The sequence below is a fragment of the Leucoraja erinacea genome, chromosome 23, assembly GCF_028641065.1.
Source record: "Leucoraja erinacea ecotype New England chromosome 23, Leri_hhj_1, whole genome shotgun sequence".
Lineage (NCBI taxonomy): Eukaryota > Metazoa > Chordata > Chondrichthyes > Rajiformes > Rajidae > Leucoraja > Leucoraja erinaceus.
Window position 1 is genome coordinate 33,640,367 of NC_073399.1, and position 18,447 is coordinate 33,658,813.

The 18,447-nt window shown below is 42.2% G+C and overlaps 1 protein-coding gene across 1 annotated transcript in view; it reads right to left on the reverse strand.

The window, feature by feature from the left end:
• LOC129708469 (polycomb protein suz12-like) overlaps positions 1-18,447 on the reverse strand; it is a 56,517-nt gene that overhangs the window by 9,965 nt on the left and 28,105 nt on the right. The window contains exons 6-11 of the mRNA XM_055654271.1: positions 14,815-14,900; positions 12,890-13,121; positions 7,478-7,580; positions 6,638-6,743; positions 5,308-5,485; positions 507-595 (exon numbers count right to left, since the gene is read on the reverse strand). Of these exons, the coding sequence (XP_055510246.1) occupies positions 507-595; positions 5,308-5,485; positions 6,638-6,743; positions 7,478-7,580; positions 12,890-13,121; positions 14,815-14,900 (794 nt within the window). The remainder of the gene's footprint in view (positions 1-506; positions 596-5,307; positions 5,486-6,637; positions 6,744-7,477; positions 7,581-12,889; positions 13,122-14,814; positions 14,901-18,447) is intronic.

Genomic DNA, 18,447 nt, shown 5'->3' on the forward strand with positions numbered 1-18,447 from the left:
GTCCATCTTCGGCTAATAAAATTCCAATTTAATATAATTTACTCCAATTTAATACAATGCCCTGCTCTCCAGAATAAGAAATTCCAGATTCTTCCCAGCTGTTATCAGGCAACTGAACCATCCTACCAACAACTAGGAAGCTGTTCTGAGCTACTAGCCACCTCATTGGAGACCCTCGGAATATGTTTGATGAGACTTTACTGGAGTTTATCTTGCACTAAACATTATTCACGTTATTCCCTTTATCATGTATCTGTACAATATGGACAGCTCGATTGTAATCATGTATTGTCTTTACACGGATTGGCAACAACAGCTTTTCCCTGTGTACACGTGACAATAAACTAAACTATATAATTAACTTCATGACTTCTAAACCAACCCGCTTGTCACCTTCATGGATTTCACTTGGCCGATCTACAAATCTTTATTCCATCAACAGCTTCCAACCACCACATTATCAACTACAACAACAAAAGACTTGCATGGAGACATTCATATCATACCTGATAGAATATCCTTAATTTCTGCCGTGGTTCCATTGAAACTTGTTCCTTTTTACTTTGAACTTCAGTTGTCAGAGAGTCTTTTACAGCTGTGTGTTTAAACATAAATTGCATATAAAGCACAATATTTCACGACTTAAAGTGCTCAAATCTAGTAATTCTGCTCCAATGTGTATTCAGTGTTTAATGAGCTTGGTGTGAAATATGTTTAAAAAAAGGCTATTGTGAAAGAATATGGAGGGACATAGATAGAGCCATAGAGTGATACAGTAGGGAAACAGGCCCTTCGGCCCGACTTTCCCACACCGGCCTGATTGTCCCACCTGCCTGCGTTTGGTCCATATACCTGTCTGTTTCTTAAACGGTGGGATAGTCCCAGCCTCAACTATCTCCTCTGACAGATCTGCTGAACAGTTGGTCAGGAAAGTCAGATGAAATTCAATCCAGACAAAAAAAAATACTTCCCATGTTGACTAGGAATCCCATAGTGCAAAGGGTTTGGACAGATTGCAATGTATTTTGTCCAGAAAAACGTTCTTAAACAAAATACAACAATCTGCGAGAGAGGCCACACCATGGTAGGTTCTTTTATTTTTGTTGGATGTACTGACACACAGTGGGAAAATGTTTGTTTGGGCCCCTCCCATTAGGGAACCAGGCAGAGCAAGTAATTGACATAGAGGAACACTCATTCGATTAGTTTTTAAATAATTATTATGGGGAAAAGATAGGGCTGGTTGGCATGTACACATTGGGTTGAACAGCCTGTTTCCATGCTGTATGGCCACATGTGAAGTAATGCACTTCAGGACATCAGATATTCAGATTCAGATTCAATTTTAATTGTCATTGTCAGTGTACAGTACAGAGACAACGAAATGCATTATTCTGAGAGTTTATATAGTAAATGGCAGGGACCTCGGGACCTTGGCCTTTATAACAAGAGGAATCGAATATAGGAGCAAAGAGGTCCTTCTGCAGTTGTACAGAGCCCTAGTGAGACCACACCTGGAGCATTGTGTGCAGTTTTGGTCCCCTAATTTGAGGAAGGGCATTCATGCTATTGAGGGAGTGCAGCATAGGTTTACAAAGTTAATTCCCAGGACAGCGGGACAGTCATATGCTGAGAGAATGGAGCAGCTGGGCTTGTACACTCTGGAGTTTAGAAGGATGATAGGGGATGTCATTGAAATATATAAGATTGTTAAGGGTTTGGACAAGCTAGAGGCAGGAAACATGTTTCCGATGTTGGGGGAGTCCAGTACCAGGGGCCACCGTTTAAGAATAAGGAGTAAGCTATTTAGAACAGAGACGAGGAAACACTTTTCTCATAGAGAGTAGCGAGTCCGTGGAATTCTCTGTCTCAGAGGGCGGTGGAGGTGGGTTCTCTGGATGCTTTCAAGAGAGAGCTAGATAGGGCTCTTAAAAATAGCGCAGTCTGGGGATATGGGGAGAAGGCAGGAATGGGGTACTGATTGGGGATGATCAACCATGATCACATTGAATGGCGGTGCTGGCTCGAAGGGCCGAATGGCCTACTCCTGCACCTATTGTCTATTGCAGAGGGGTTTCATTGCTCTGTGAAAAAGACAACACAAGGTAGATAGGATAGCGAAAGAGCATTTGACATGCTTGCCTTCACAGGCTGATATGAGACGACGTGTTGCAGTTGTACTGGTCAGGCCACGCACGAGTACTGTGTACAGTGATGGTCGCCACACGACAGAAAGGATGCCTTATGATTAGAAAGATTGCGGAACAGACATACAAGGATTTCACTTGGAGCAGAAGGATGTAATTGTGAGATCAGATTGACTGTTTTTTTCAATAAAACATTAAGCAGTAACATTATATAGAAACGTATAAAATTACTAGGGGATGTGGGAATGAACAGGATAAGCACCAGATTATTTTTGTGGATGGCAGTCTAAAACTAGAGGGCATGAGTTTAATGCAAGAGGGGAGAAGTTTAAAGTAGGTCGGAGAGGCAATTACTCCCCCTCCCCCCCTCCCCACGTAGAGGATGGCTGACACCGGGAATAAGCCGAGGAGAAATACAATTACAACGTTTAAAAGGCAATTGGACAGGAGAGTGACGCGAGTGGCTTCAGCCTAATGCAGAGAAATGGGACGAGCGGAGATGGGCAATGGTGGTACGGACTAGTTGTGCCAAAGGGCTCGTTTCTGTGCAGTAGATCTGCGATTATTTCCAGCCTAAATATCTTGTGCGGCAAAATCACTCCATTCAGTCTGAATAATTCCCCCAAAATACAAATATTTGTGGTTTTAAACGAATCAGAACTATATTTAAGTCAAAGAGAAACTCTGGTTAAGTGCAGTACAGATACAGTATCAAATTTGTATTCTAATTCCAATTATAATAAAAATGTTACAAATAGGATTGACTGTAATTATGCACCATATTAAGTTAAAATGTATTCAATTTAACATGATTAAGCCAGCACAATTTAAATAGCACTTAAGTTTATACACCTATTAATTCCCAACTAAACATGTATATCATTAAACCTAACAATCCAGCAATTTTAATGCATTGTTTGGTTTGGCAGCAGCCATCTCATCAGCCAGAGCTGTACATCCTAACTCAATAGACAACCAGAACATGTAATGGACTTGTTAAACCAATGTCTTGTTCGGCTTCGGGTGAAGAGAAGCAACCACCGAATAACCCGGCTAACACTGAAACGTAGAAAATAGCTGCACGAGTAGGCCATTCGGCCCTTCGAGCCAGCACCACCATTCAATACGATCATGGCTGATCATCCTAAAATCAGTACCCCGTTCCTGCTTGCTCCCCATGTCCTTTGATTCCATTAACCCCAGGAGCTATATCTAACTCTCACTTGAATATATCCAGTGAATTGGCCTCTACTGCCTTCTGTGGCAGAGACTTCCACAGATTCACAACTCTCTGGATGAAAAAGTTTCTCCTCACCTCAGTCCTAAATGTCCTACCCTTAAGAATTGTATATGTTTCTATAAGACCTCCTCTTATGCTAAATTCCAGTGGATATAAGCCCTTATATAAGCCCCATATTATAAGCCTTTTAAGAATAAGGGGCAAGCCATTTATAACGGAAATTAGGAAAGTCTTTTTCACCCAGAGAGTTGTGAATCTGTGGAATTCTCTGCCTCAGAAGGCAGTGGAGACCAATTCTCTGGATGCTTTCAAGAGAGAGTTATAGAGCTCTTAAAGATAGCGGTCAAGGGATATGGGGAGAAGGCAGGAACGGGGTACTGATGGCCTCCTCCTGCACCTATTGTCTATTATGAGCCCTTAATCAACATCACTAAATCAATTCACGTGAAAATTACCTCACTGAGATATGTACACATAATGCTGACTGAACCTGGTACACACAAGCAAAATCATGAAGCACATGAAAAGATGGCATATTAATGTCAGCAACTTCTCATTAAAGAGGGCAGATTGCTATTTTTCCCCTCACTAAATATCTACAATCTTGGTACTTGGTACACACAAGCAAAACCAATCACACCACAGGGCCGTGCAGAGGTATTTCCTGAGAGGGAAACCGAAAGCCTTAAAATTCTTGTGATCAAATGGCTTGAATTTAAATGAAAGATTCCTAAATGTCAAGACATTTGCAGCTTTGCATCATGCAGTTAAATTCCCGCATTTGTTTAATTTGAAGATACTGCATGGAAACAGGCCTGTTGGCCAACTGAGTCCACGCCGACCATCGATCACCTGTTCATACGAGCTCTATGTTATCCCACTTTATCATCCACTCCATACACATATTACAGAGACCCATTATCATCTTTGGGATGTGGGAGGAAACTAGAGCAAACCTACAGCATCACAGAAATAATGTGCAAACTCCACACAGACAGCACCCGAGGTCAAAATTGAACCCAGCTCTCCGACGCTGCGAGGCAGCAGCTCTACCATTACTCTTGTTAATTTGGCTACCATGTCAAATATAGTTTCATGATCAGGAATGAGTCTCAAGAAACATGTCCCTTCAGAGAAGATTACCCGCCCAGAGACATTATATGATCTGGGGTCGACAGAAAATGCTGGAGAAACGCAGCGGGTGAGGCAGCATTTATGGAGAAAAGTAGTAGGCGACGTTTCGGGTCGAGATCCTTCTTCAGACTGATGATCTGAAGAATGATCTGAGGATCATTCTCCAATTAACAGAGTGCATAAAGCCCTTTGAGTCGAGACCAGGTTCCAGTGTGAGCGAGAATAGCTACCACCCGTTTTTGAAGGATTGAGCAACACTATCACAAGCCAGCTCATCACCACTTATCAGTTTAGTTTGCAGATACAGCACCCATACAGGCCATTTGGCCCAACGAGTTTGCACCAGCCAGCGATCCCCGCACATTAACACTAGGGACAATTTACAATTATACCAAGCCAATTAACCTACAAACCTGTACGCCTTTGGAGTGCGGGAGGAAACCGAAGATCTCGGAGAAAACCCAAGCGGTCACGTACAAACTCCGTCCAGACAGCACTCGTAGTCAGGATCAGACCCGGGTGACTGCCGCTGTAAGGCAGCAACTCTACCGCTGCGCCGCCATGCCGCCCAATTTAAAGATGAGCAATAAATACACATCTTGTACTAATAGTTACATCCTGATCTTTAGTCTGAGATTAAGGACTAGATCCCAGCCTAGTACTGAACAAGGAGATACCAGACCAACAGAATCAGATGATGGCCAGTCATGGCACTGGAAATGACATCCCTATAGACCAAGAACAATGCATTGTGCAGCACACTCTATATTTGCTGGTGGTTCTTACAGAGGGTCTGTGTTGGTTTCACGGAGTTGAGCTTGGTCTCTGCAGTTGTGGTGTCTGTATTGCGAGTTGCAAGAGGTTTAGCTACTGGAGCGGTGGATCTATCTGCAGCATCTCCCGTCCATCGGAGGGTGAACTGGAGTGTAGGACCCTGAGAAAAGGTTTCAAAAGGAGGCAACCGCTGTGAAAACAAACAAGACATTAATTAACAAAGACGAGCACTGGCACACAGATGATTAGTGCCAACTTCCAAAAGCAACCAGTCACATTGATATCAGACTCTAACCAGCAAAATAGGGTTTCAATTTGCCTCCTGGGAAGATCATGAGTAATAGGAGCAGAATTAGGCCATTCGGCCCCTCAAGTCTACTCCTCCATTCAATCACGGCTGATCTACCTCTCCCTCCTAGCCCCATTCTCCTACCTTCTCCCCATAACCCCCGACACCCGTACTAATCAAGAATCTATCTATCTCTGCCTTAAAAATATCAACTGACTTGGCCTCCACAGCCTCTGTGGCAAAAAATGCCACAAATTCACCATCCTCTGACTAAAGAAATTTCTGCTCAGCTCCTTCCGAAAAGAACGTCCTTTAATTCCGAGGCTAAAACCTCTAGTCCTAGACTCTCCCACTAGCGGAAACATCCTCTCCACCGTGACTCTCTCCAAACATATAAACATCTGGAGGCATGAAGTATCTGCTTCCAACATCACAGAAATTTGAGCTGTTTGCCTTAGAGGCGGCTAGTCGACAATAAGTGTTGTGATCAAGATAAAGATCTAATTTAACCCCTTCTCTCTCTCGCTCCCTCCCCCCACTATTCGCCTAAAGAAGCAATCCATTCATCAGAGCAAATGGTATTACCAAAGATCCTATAGCGGAGCAAGATAGACCACTCCTGCTAAATACAATGGGCTGACGTGTAGTACGCAACGGAACGGAACATGGGTCTTTTTTTCCATCCATTTCCATAACCGGACCCAACCCGACTCGCAGTGTAATCAACGTTGCGGGGGAACAGTGCGTATTAATAAATTAAAATTCTGAAAATGAGCAGAAGATTTTTACCAAATAACTTTTATTTTTACGAGGATGTTTCCGTAACCGGCTTCCGTCTCCACACTATTACGCTACGGGATCTTTGGTGCGGAGACTGAAGCCGGTTACGGAAATGGGGCCGATAAATTACCCATGAATCTGCCCATGACCGTACCAAGTTTCTTTCGTCGCTATAGGATCTTTGGGTATTACCACACTTAGAAAACACCAATCTAATACTACAGTGCATAGATGTGGAATGTCAGTGAGAAAGGGCAGGCTTTAGAAATATACCTTTCCATCGAGGATGGTTTCCCACGTGGCTCTCTTCTTGTTGACAGGGCATTCATCCATTTCCTGCATGGCTACTTCATACTCTCCATCAAGGAGCTGCAAACGTCTTTAAAGAAGCAAATTCAGATGACAACAATGTAATAAAAAGGAACTGCGGATGCTGGCTTCTACCAAAGATGGGCACAAAATGCTGGAGTAACTCACAACGTTTACAAATTTAAGACAGACTCAAAAAAGCTGGAACAACTCAGCAGGTCAGGGGAAAAATGAACAGGTGATGTTTTGGGTCACATGCATTCTTCAGAAGAAGGGTCGCGACTCAAAACAAAAACCTATTCCTTTTCTCTAGAGATGCTGCCTGACCCACTGAGTTACTCCAGCTTTTTGTGTCTGTCTTCGGTTTGAACTAAGCATCCGCAGTTCCTCCCTACACATTTACAGAGTGGTTCAGTTGAAGGGTTTTTTTGCCCCGGAGACTATGTCGGCCTGTAGAAATTCTGTGACCCATCTCTGATATTCAAACAATTAATAGATATAAAGAAAAGCGACAATATTTTGATTTAGCTGTCCATAGAAATCAAAATGTCATGTAATTGACTGATGTTATTTTAGAAACCAAAATCAAGTGATTTAGCCAAATAATACTAAACCTGAATCTGATGATAATAGAAAAATAGAATATTCAAGATCTACACAAGATTCTTCAAATTACTCAGCTGCAAATCATATTAAGCACTGTTCTCTGTCAGGACACCAATTTAGAACATAAACAATTCCATACCAATCATAAAAGCAGAATCATCTTTCACATGTACATCGCAACGATAGCAGCATGCTTACCTATTCTTATCAAAGACAGTCATCTGGGCTACAAAGGTCTTTTCCCCGTCATCCTTGTGAGAGGAGTTCCGTTTACGCCTACTTGGCAGCTCATCCGATATTTCTAGAAGAAAAAACATGGGGTGTGGTGGTTTGAATAATTGTTGTGCTTCAGGACAAACTCAGTAATTCATTATGTTATAAGCACATGGACAAGGGCAAACCTTTCTGCCAGCTTTGTGTGACCAAGTCCAACTGTGTAAAATGATAAACTAAGTTAAACACGGGGCTGCACAGTGGCGCAGCGGTAGAGTTTCTGCCTTACAGCACCAGAGACCCGGGTTCGATCCCGACTACGAGTGCTTTCTGTACGGAGTTTGTATGTTCTCCCCGTGGGTTTCCTCCAAGATCTTTGGTTTCCTCCCACACTCCAAAGACATGCAGGTTTGTAGGTTAATTGGCTTTCTATAAAATGAAAATTGTCTCTAGTATGTGTAGGATAACGTTATTATGCAATCACTGGTCATAGGATCGCTGGTCATAGAAACATAGAAAATAGATGCAGGAGTAGGCCATTCAGCCCATTGAGCCAGCACCGCCATTCAATATGATCATGGCTGATCATCCAGAATCAGTACCCGTTGCGGACTCTGTAATGCTGATTGGAAACTAAAACCATTCTTTAACACATAACATCCTGTTTTCCAAGGGTAACCTATTGATGCTGAAGTTCATTGAGCTACAGTCGCATCTCAGTAACTGCCTCTTTAGCTAGCTGTTCGAGTTTTTTTTTTAAAGAGTCATGAATAAGTCAGCAGTACACCAAAGAACCTGGACTATTAAAATAAAGCTGCAAATCCATGATAAACTTACAATACCCCTCATATATAACAGACTAACACGGATTAAGAACAGAAATCCTGACAGCAACAGACATTCAGAAATAGAAACATCATCTTTTTGTTGAAATCCTCCTCAACTGAATAGCCTAAAACTCAAGGTCTAAAGACCTGTGAAAAATCAAAGAAAACATGGGCCTCAGTGGCATTTGTAACAGTGGCTTGGGCATGGACAAACCTAGCAGTCAGTGTAGGAGGATTGAGAAGCATATTTTTTTTGTTTCGATCTATTTAATAGATAGGACAATTTGGGAGGGATATGGACCAAACACATGCCGGTTGGACTAGTGTAGTTGGGACAGGTTTGCCAGTGAGGGCAAGTTGGGCTGCAGGGCCCGTTTCCACACTGTATCACTCTATGACTATTTCCAACCAAACGAAAACTGAAAAGTGGGTCCACAACCATCTAACACTGGAAGACTCAAAATGCTGGAGTAACTCACATTGGTGTTTCTGCTGGAGTAACTCTGTGGGTCAGGCAGCAGCTCTGGAGAACATGGATAAATGACATGTCGGGTCAGGTCCCTTCTTCAGACTGAGGGTGGCAGGTGGCTGATGAGAGCTGCACAATCCGGTAACTCAATTGTTTCTCTCCCCAGACACTAACTAACCCAGAGCAAGTTCAGGAGGAAAAGCAGACTCAGTATTAATATCCATCAGCCGCAGTTTGCAAGATGACTCTAATGCAAACTCCCTGGTAAGGAACCATTCCTGAAAAAGCTCCATATCACAAAGCTCGTGAATTATAGCAAATGATATAGGATCTTTCAATCTGCAATTTTCAGCACCAACATCCCACTAAAAGTGAGAGTAAAAAACAATGAGTGACACTACTAACAAGCATCTATAAGTCTACAAAGATAAAAAATCGCTAAAAGCCTTAAACGGCAAAAATAGCTTATATGCACTGGAAAATTATTTTCCAACATAATGGCTTGATGTGATAAGTGTAGTCAGATTAACTCTATCCCTACGGCTAATAAAATAGTTCAGCACACCCTGAAGACCTGTTGTCACAGGTGGTGCCTGTCAGATGAAGTATTAAAAGTACTCTTAGCTAGATGATTATTTCCAACAACAGAAGTTGTTCACAGAACCCTGGATTGTTCTTTCACACCAATGTAATTTACTGAAGGGCAATATAGCTGAATCTCCAGCACAATAGCGAACTTGCTTCAAATGGTGCTTGATTCACCAAACAAATCTGGTAGGTCCCGAGACTAAAAAGTGTGCAGCCATGCGAGTCTTCATGTAGTGAAACTTACCATTCCAAGTTAGCTTTCTTCAGTTGATGTTAACGATGCTAAACTTTACCCTGGCAGATAATGAAGATACAGGAGGTAGACGCTGGAAAAATGCTGGAGAAACTCAGCGGGTGAGGCAGCATCTATGGAGTGAAGGAATAGGTGACGGAATAGGTGACGTTTCGGGTCAAAACCCTTCTGAAGAGGGGCCTCGACCTGAAACGTCGCCTATTTCCTTCGCTCCAAAGATGCTGCCTCACCCGCTGTGTTTCTCCAGCATTTTTGTCTACCTTCGGTTTTCCAGCATCTGCAGTTCTTTCTTAAACATGAAGATACAGGGATAGGTTTCCACCCTCCCTATATAAATATGTAGAAAGCTGTTTTTTAGAGACTGAAATACAGTCTGGAAAGTGAATCAGGTACCAGTGAGTGTTTGCACTTTCTAAGTTGAAGTGCTGAGACGCATATTTAACAACGTTCAGGTTTAACATCAATCGGCCGCCAGTTTCCAATACTATGCTTTCCACATTCTATCTTCAAGAAACAAATAATTGATTGTTTTGACTTGACTTTGTAAAATGCTACATTTGAGAGTGGACTTGTAAAGACAAGAAAAGGATGCATCTTGTAATGTCATTGGTGAAGATAACGTTATAATATTCAATGGTTCAATGGTCCGTTATAGTCACGTGCACCGACATAGTCACATTTGATGTACCATACAGTCATAATATTAAACCCTAAAGTAATCGCAGTGTCTAAGATGTTGTTTTCTCTCTGTATCCATCCATTTACTATGTTTTTACTGCTGCTTAAAATGGCACAGTGATTAAATGACGTATTCTAACAGCATGTGTTGTCTTTAGGAAGCATTAATGTGTCAGAGAAGCAGTCATCCGCTCTAATATGCAAGTCAGCTTACATGCAAGCCAACCTACTCCACTACAAGCAGAGCCCCTGGGAGATCAATTCCTTGGCAAAGGAAAAGGGGCAGGGGATTGCAGTATTTAGCTGGGGAAAACACTCAGATAAATCATATTCCAAAAGCCAGAGAATACAGTATTCCCCAAATCTAATCATGTCAAATTACAGGAACAGAGACATTAAATATAAACTCATGTGAAGTTCTTCCATGGTGATTCTAAGAAGGAACGCTCAAATTTAAATGCCATTTAGGAAATATCAGTGCAATTCACTATGATGCCATTGAATGAAACTCAAGTCCTGGAAATGTATTCAATTTAGGACATCAAAGTTGGGTCTATATTAAACGTTGAAAAACAAAAAACCTAACGGTTTCTTCTGTAAATAAAGCACGTAACATTTACTGACACAGCTAGCAAACCCAGAGCTAATTTCTTAGATAGAACAGACAGTGACATTTGCATGAAGCTGTCAGCACATTCCATGCACAACACATTTCATTGTTAGACTTGGGTCAGTGGAAACACCCTCACCTCAGTTAGAAGGTTGTGTTTTCAATTCCTACTGCAAAGATCTGTGTATTCCTCAACTATCATAGAAACAAAATTTAGTTATTTATTGTCACCAATTATTCCACCACTGGCGGCTGTCACCTGCCAAAATTCTGAACTGAAATCTATCTAAAATTCTCCACTTTTCAGGATTGTTTTGTCCTTGAAGGCAATCTTTAAAACATGCCTTCTGGTCATTTGCTCTAATAGCTTTGTGGATCTGACCCAAAAGCTATTTGATAATACTTTACTACATTAAAGATTATGTGGAACCTTGTGTGGGAAGGAACTGCAGATGCTGGTTCACACTGAAGATGGACACAAAATGCTGGAGCAATTCAACGGGAACAGGCAGCATCTCTGGATAGATGGAATGAATAATGTTTCGGGTCGAGACCCTTCTTTTCGAGAATGGACTCGATCCAAAACGTCACCCATTCCCTCTATCCAGAGATGCTGCCAGTTCTGCTGAGTTACTCCAGTATTGTATGTCTATGAATGGAACCTTGCTGTATGTAAAATGGTGGTTATGTCATTTCCCACAATATAATACTATCTACACTTCAAAAGTACTGGAGGAACCCAATGGGCCAGGCAGCAACTATTGAGGGAATGGACCTCAGACTGAAGGGTTCCAACCCAAAACATCTGTCCATTCCCTCCACAGTTGCTGCCTGCCCCGTCGAGTTCCTTCAATACTTTTAGGTTTTGCTTAAGATTCAAGCACCTGCACATTATGTCTTTAAAAATACTTGGTTATGAAGTGGTTTGGACACACTGTAGTTTTAATAGACAATAAATGCAGGAGTAGGCCATTTGTCCCCTCGAGCCAGCACCACCATTCAATGTGATCATGGCTGATCATCCACAATCAGCACCCCGTTCCTGCCTTCTCTCCATATCCCTTGACTCCGCTATTTTTAAGAGCCCTTTCTAGCTCTCTGTTGAAAGCATCCAGAGAACCAGCCTCCACCGCCCTCTGAGGCCGAGAATTCCACAGACTCACAACTCTCTGTGTGAAAAAGCTTTTCCTCATCTCTATTCTAAATGGCTTACCCCTTATTCTTAAACTGTGGCCCCTGGTTCTGGACTCCCCCAACATCGGGAACATGTTTCCTGCCTCTAGCGTGTCCAAACTCTTAATAATCTTACCATGTTTCAATAAGATACCGGCTCATCCTTCTAAATTCCAGAATATACAAGCCCAGCAGCTCCATTCTATCAGCATATGACAGTCCCGCCATCCCGGGAATTAACCTGGCGAACCTACGCTGCACTCCCTCAATAGCAAGAATGTCCTTCCTCAAATTGGGAGACCAAAACTGCACACAATACTCCAGGTGTGGTCTCAGTAAGGCCCTGTACAACTGCAAAGGACCTCTTTGCTCCTATACCCAACTCCTTTTGCTAAAAAGTTTTTTTTCACATATTTACTGGATTCAGATTAGCTTCACTGGCTCAAGAGTCCAATTAATACTGTATATGGTTCCTTTTTTTGAAAAAGAGCTTCAGATGAAAAAATTAATCAAGACTCCAATATTTCTCATTTGATTAACAAAACATTTAGGTCTTATAATGAAATTAGATTTGTTTATCTAGTTTGTTATACAATTCAAATTATACTGATTTTATTGCAAAAGACCACAACAATTGAAGACGTTAGAGTTTCTTGTATTTTATGTGAACGAACCTATGCTGCTTTACAGCTCTCAATGCACATGCAAGGACTTGGGACTTAATCACATAAGGCTGCAAGCCAATGAGACTTTCAGCTAGAATGAACATCACAAGGCGGTTTCAATAAAACATACTCACCAATGTTTTCATTAATCTCTCCATTTGTCAGTCCGTTCATCTCCCTCCTGCCTGGCCGGGTCACTCTGAACAGCAGTGAATACGACTTGACCATATGGCTGTTGCTCGGCTCAAACTCGTTGCTGGGAACTGCGAGGGAAGGCCAATTGCCTGGTTTGGACTGGCTGTTGTCTGGGTTCAAAGGCACCTGCTTTTTACCTGTAGGCACTTGCTTGATTGGACAACTAACATCCTTGAAAAGAAATGAGCAAGTTAGAAAATCATCTAAACATATTAGCAAATTACAGGTGACGGGAGAGGAAAGAGGACAGTTTTTCTTTATGACTATGTAAAGATTTAACTATTTAAACTTATGCAATCTAGCTTTACTCGAGCGTAACGCAATAATTTTAGAGCTTACTTGTCATCTGATGTGAAACTATTCATGGCCAAGGTCAAAACCAAAGGAATGGACACTTAAATCTTAGTCCCATTTATATCCTAGTTTCTGAAGATGATTTCGGCCCGAAATGTTGCCCATTTCCTTCGCTCCATTTCCTTCGCTGCCTCTTGAGTTTCTCCAGCATGTTTGTCTACCTTCCATTTTAAGAAATATCATTTTGCTATTCTTACTAAGATGAGTACTACTACACTTCATTATCTTGCACTCTAGTCATTTCTTGTCCATTTGCTTAGCCTATTTCTTTACACCTCCCACAGCAGCAGAATTGCAGAACTTGAATACATCACACCTTCCTTTTAACCTTCATTAAGATCTGGTTTCACTCTTGGAACCTCACTAGTAACATAGATGATAGAACAGTACAGCTCTTCAGCCTGTCCTACGATGCATCTCTAAACAAAATTTAAATAAGAGAAAGTAATGAACTGCAAGCAACAATTTTTTTCTTAACAATGACCGATAGGAAAACAATACAAGTTGCTGTTGTCAAATCTGTTGACAATGATTTCATGTATTTATCATTAACCAGCTCACCAAAGAATGATTTGGGATTTTCCAGGGATCGCTCAGCTTAAGCACTCTCAGCTTTTATCTAATCAGGGGCTAAAGGAACCAAATTCCTCCGAGGAGCTTTAGTAATACTTAAGTCAAGGGCATCAAGGAGGGAAACACTCTAGTTTTAGAATCCTCTGCCCAGGGGATAAGCCTGCGCTCATTTGTTTGTTTGTTCGATCGTTCCAGTGAAGGCGCTGTGCACACGGCAGCCAGCCAACAGTCGCTTGTCGTTCTCTTTTTCTTTTCACTTTTAATTTAATTTTAATGGCAAGTTTTCGTGTACCTGGTTGTGTGTTATGACTGCTGGCAGACCAATTTCCCCTCCAGGGATGAATACAGTTCTATTGTATTGTATCGTATCGTAGTTGGGTGTCATAGCTCATCCAAAGGAAAATGACTGTGTTTCTTTGAGGTCAAATCTCAGCATCAGTTTAACAAGCTAGAGTTCTGAGCCCAAGCACTGATGCAATGATCTTCCTTCCACATGCCACCTAGAGGCTTCTTGCTACACCCTTACACAAAAATCAAGAAGGCCTCACTTACTAATCCATAAAATCAGCTGCCACATGGAAATTTGATTATTTTGGGCTATTCGAATTTCCAATAGCCCGGATGGTTATTGAACAGTATCTTGAAAAGAATGGACACTGTCGCCAATAACACGAAGTGAATGCAAGGGCCAAATGAGGCATCAGCTCTCCACCAGCACAACTCATGGACACTTTTCAACATTTAATTCCAGTGGAAAGTCTTTCCTGAACCAATCTAACTCATCCTTTATTCGTTGTCCTCGTGTGGATGTACATGAGGATGTTATCATGTTAATTCCCCGGGACTCGTCTCCAGCAGTTCATGAATGCAGAATATGACGTACACATTTTAAGCAACACCCCCGTGCAGGATAATTAAAAAGGTCAGTGTACTCTACCTTACGTTTTTTGTGACAGACTTTAACAAGTAGCACCTCCAGGGATACAGAGTTTTGTTCGTTCTCTGAGTTTTGCGATGGCTTTTCTAGTTGGGGGGGAATATAGAGCATCACAAAAGAGATTTAAAACATTAAAATTTGACATTGCTCCATTGCAATAAGATATAATTATGGTTCTGAGTAAAAACGAACAAGCATAGCTTTGATACATTTTGACATTATTCCCTCATAATTACCTACAAAGCAACATTAATAAAATAGCTTAGATAAATGTTTTAAAAAGTACCGGTTGTCGAATCATTTTATTAATGTTTATTTCATTAATGTTTCATGTCACAAGGACATGAGGTTGCATCTGCAATGCCACAGCAAACTCAATCTCTGCCAAGCCATCAAAGGGTATCGATTGACATTTCCTAAACCAAATAAAAATCTAGGCAAGACAGCAGGGTTACCCCCTCTTGCATCTCCCGATCGGAACTGAAGTAGAACAGAGGCACAGGAGGTTCCTGCACATCCCTTGATCCAAACGAAGCTGAGAGGCCAGAAACACACCATTTTAGCTGTGATATTTGACAGCTCAGCAAGAAATGCAGTGGACTATATCGACATTTAATGCTGAGCTACAAAACATTTAATCAGACTTTGCCCTGAACTGACCCAGGATAGGTTGAACTGCATCGTCAATGACATTTCCTGGCTTTTGTTACTTTGCTGCTTTAAACATTTGCGGTAATGGGGACAGAGCTTCCAAGAAAAAGCATCAGAACCAAAGAAATGAAAGCCATATTTATTCAAACCATGGGGAGCCAATTACTAGCAATAGGTGAAGAAATGAAAGTCAAGACTTCTGAGTAGTCAAGCTGCACCAAATAATAATCAGGAAAACTTTACAATCTGCTCATCTGTGTTTAATTAAATAATTCCGGGCAACAGAAACAGCATTTAGTGTTCAAGAAGGAACTGCAGATGCTGGAAGATCGAAGGTACACAACATTGCTGGAGAAACTCAGCGGGTGCTGCAGCATCTATGGAGCGAAGGAAATAGGCGACGTTTCGGGCCGAAACCCTTCTTCAGACTGATGGGGGGTGGGGGGGGGGGGGGGGGGGGGGGGAGGGGAGGGGGGGGGGGGAGGAGGAGAGCTCGAGGGTTAAGGAAGGGGAGGAGACAGCAAGGGTTAGCAAAATTGGGAGAATTCAACGTTAATGCCATCAGGACGCAAGCTACCCAGGCGGAATATGAGGTGCTGTTCCTCCAATTTCCGGCGTTGCTCACTCTGGCAATGGAGGAGACCCAGGACAGAGAGGTCGGATTGGGAATGGGAGGGGGAGTTGAAGTGCTGAGCCACCGGGAGTTCAGGTAGGTTATTGCGGACTGTGCGGAGGTGTTCGGCGAAACGATCGCCCAACCTCCGCTTAGTCTCCCCGATGTAGATCAGCTGACATCTAGAGCAGCGGATGGAGTAGATGAGGTTGGAGGAGATACAGGTGAACCCTTGTCGCACCTGGAACGACTGCTTGGGTCCTTGAATGGAGTCGAGGGGGGAGGTGAAGGGACAGGTGTTGCATTTCTTGAAGTTGCAACGGAAAGTGCCCGGGGAGGGGGTGGTACGGGAGGGAAGGGAAGAATTGACAAGGGAGTTGCAGAGGGAGCGGTCTTTGCGGAAGGCAGACATAGGGGGAGATGGGAAGATGTGGCGAGTGGTGGTAAACAGCATTTACATCAGTACCTGTAAAACAGATCCGCTTGCCTCTTGCTGGAAGTTAATGCTTGCAAACTTTAGTCCAGAATGGAAACACATAATTTTCTTGTGAAAATATAGTGGCAATACTATTCAATCTCATGTGAGAATGACTATTAGGATCGTTAAGAGTGTAACAAATTAGTATGTCCACATTAACTTGTGAACATAGGAAAAAGATACTTAAATGTGCAAATAAACATGACTTTGCACAGATCCAACCTTTTATAAAGCAACACTGTCATGCATTCGAGAGTTGCTTCCTCTGGACTGATTCCTAATTGCAGTGATAACATGATTAAGTGACTTAATGCCAGAAGCCAAATCCTACATCAGGCTATTTTCATGATGCTAATCAGCTACAGTGCCCTCCATAATGTTCGGGACAAAGTCATGCAGAGACATTTATTTATTTGCCTCTGTACTCCACAATTTGAGATTTGTAATAGAAACAATCACATGTGGTTTTCAGATTTTAATAAACGCCATTTTTATACATTTTGGTTTCACCATGTAGAAATTACAGCAATGATTATACATAGTCCACCCATTTCAGGGCTCCATAATGTTTGGGACACAGCAATGTCATGTAAATGAAAGTAGTCATGATTAGTATTTTGTTGCACATCCTTTGCATGCAATGACTGCTTGAAGTCTGCGATTCATGGACATCACCAGTTGCTGGGTGTCTTCTCTGGTGATGCTCTGCCAAGCCTGTATTGCAGCCATCTTTAGCTTATGCTTGTTTTGGGGGTTAGTCCCCTTCAGTTTTCTCTTCAGCATACAAAAGGCATGCTCAATTGGGTTCAGATCGGGTGATTGACTTGGCCACTCAAGAATTGACCAATTTTTAGCTTTGAAAAACTATTTTGTTGCTTTAGCAATATGTTTGAGATCATTGTCTTGCTGTAGAATGAAACGCCGGCCAATGAGTTTTGAGGCATTTGTTTGTACTTGAGCAGATAGGATGTGTCTATACACTTCAGAATTCATTATGCTCCTACCATCAGCAGTTGTATCATCAATGAAGATAAGTGAGCCAGTACCTTCAGCAGCCATACATGCCCAGGCCATAACACCCCCACCACCGTGTTTCACAGATGAGGTGGTATGCTTTGGGTATTGGGCATTTCCTTCTCTCCTCCATACTTTGCTCTTGCCATCACTCTGATATAAGTTAATCTTCATCTCATCTGTCCACAAGTCTTTTTTCCAAAAATGTGGTTGCTCTTTTAAGTACTTCTTGGCAAACTGTAACCTGGCCATCCTATTTTGTGGCTAACCATTGGTTTGCATCAGTGCAGACTCTGTATTTCTGTTCATGCGGACAGTGGTCATTGACAAATCCACACCTGACTCCTGAAGAGCGTTTCTGATCTGTCAGAAATGTGTTTGGGGATTTTTCTTTATTATAGAGAAAATTATAGACAATAGGTGCAGGAGTAAGCCATTAGGCCCTTCGAGCCAGTACCGCCATTCAATGTGATAATCACCAATCAGTACCCCGTTCCTGCCTTCTCCCCATATCCCCTGACTCCGCTATCTTTAAGAGCCGTATCTAGCTCTCTTGTGAAAGCATCGAAAGACAAAATTCTTCAGTCATCAGCTGTGGAGGTCTTCCTTGGTCAGCCAGTCCCTTTGCGATTAGTGAGCTCACCAGTGCTCTCTTTCTTTGTTGATTTTGGAACAGGTTTGGCTGATGTCTCTAACAGTTTTATTCTTGTTTCTCAGTCTCATAATGGCTTCTTTGACTATTATTGGCACAACTTTGGTCCTCATCTTGATAAACAGCAATAAAAGTTTCCAAAGGTGGAAAGACTGGAGGAAAGACTAGGTGCTGCGAGTTCTTACACCCGCATTGAGGCGGCAATTAAACACACCTGAGCAATTA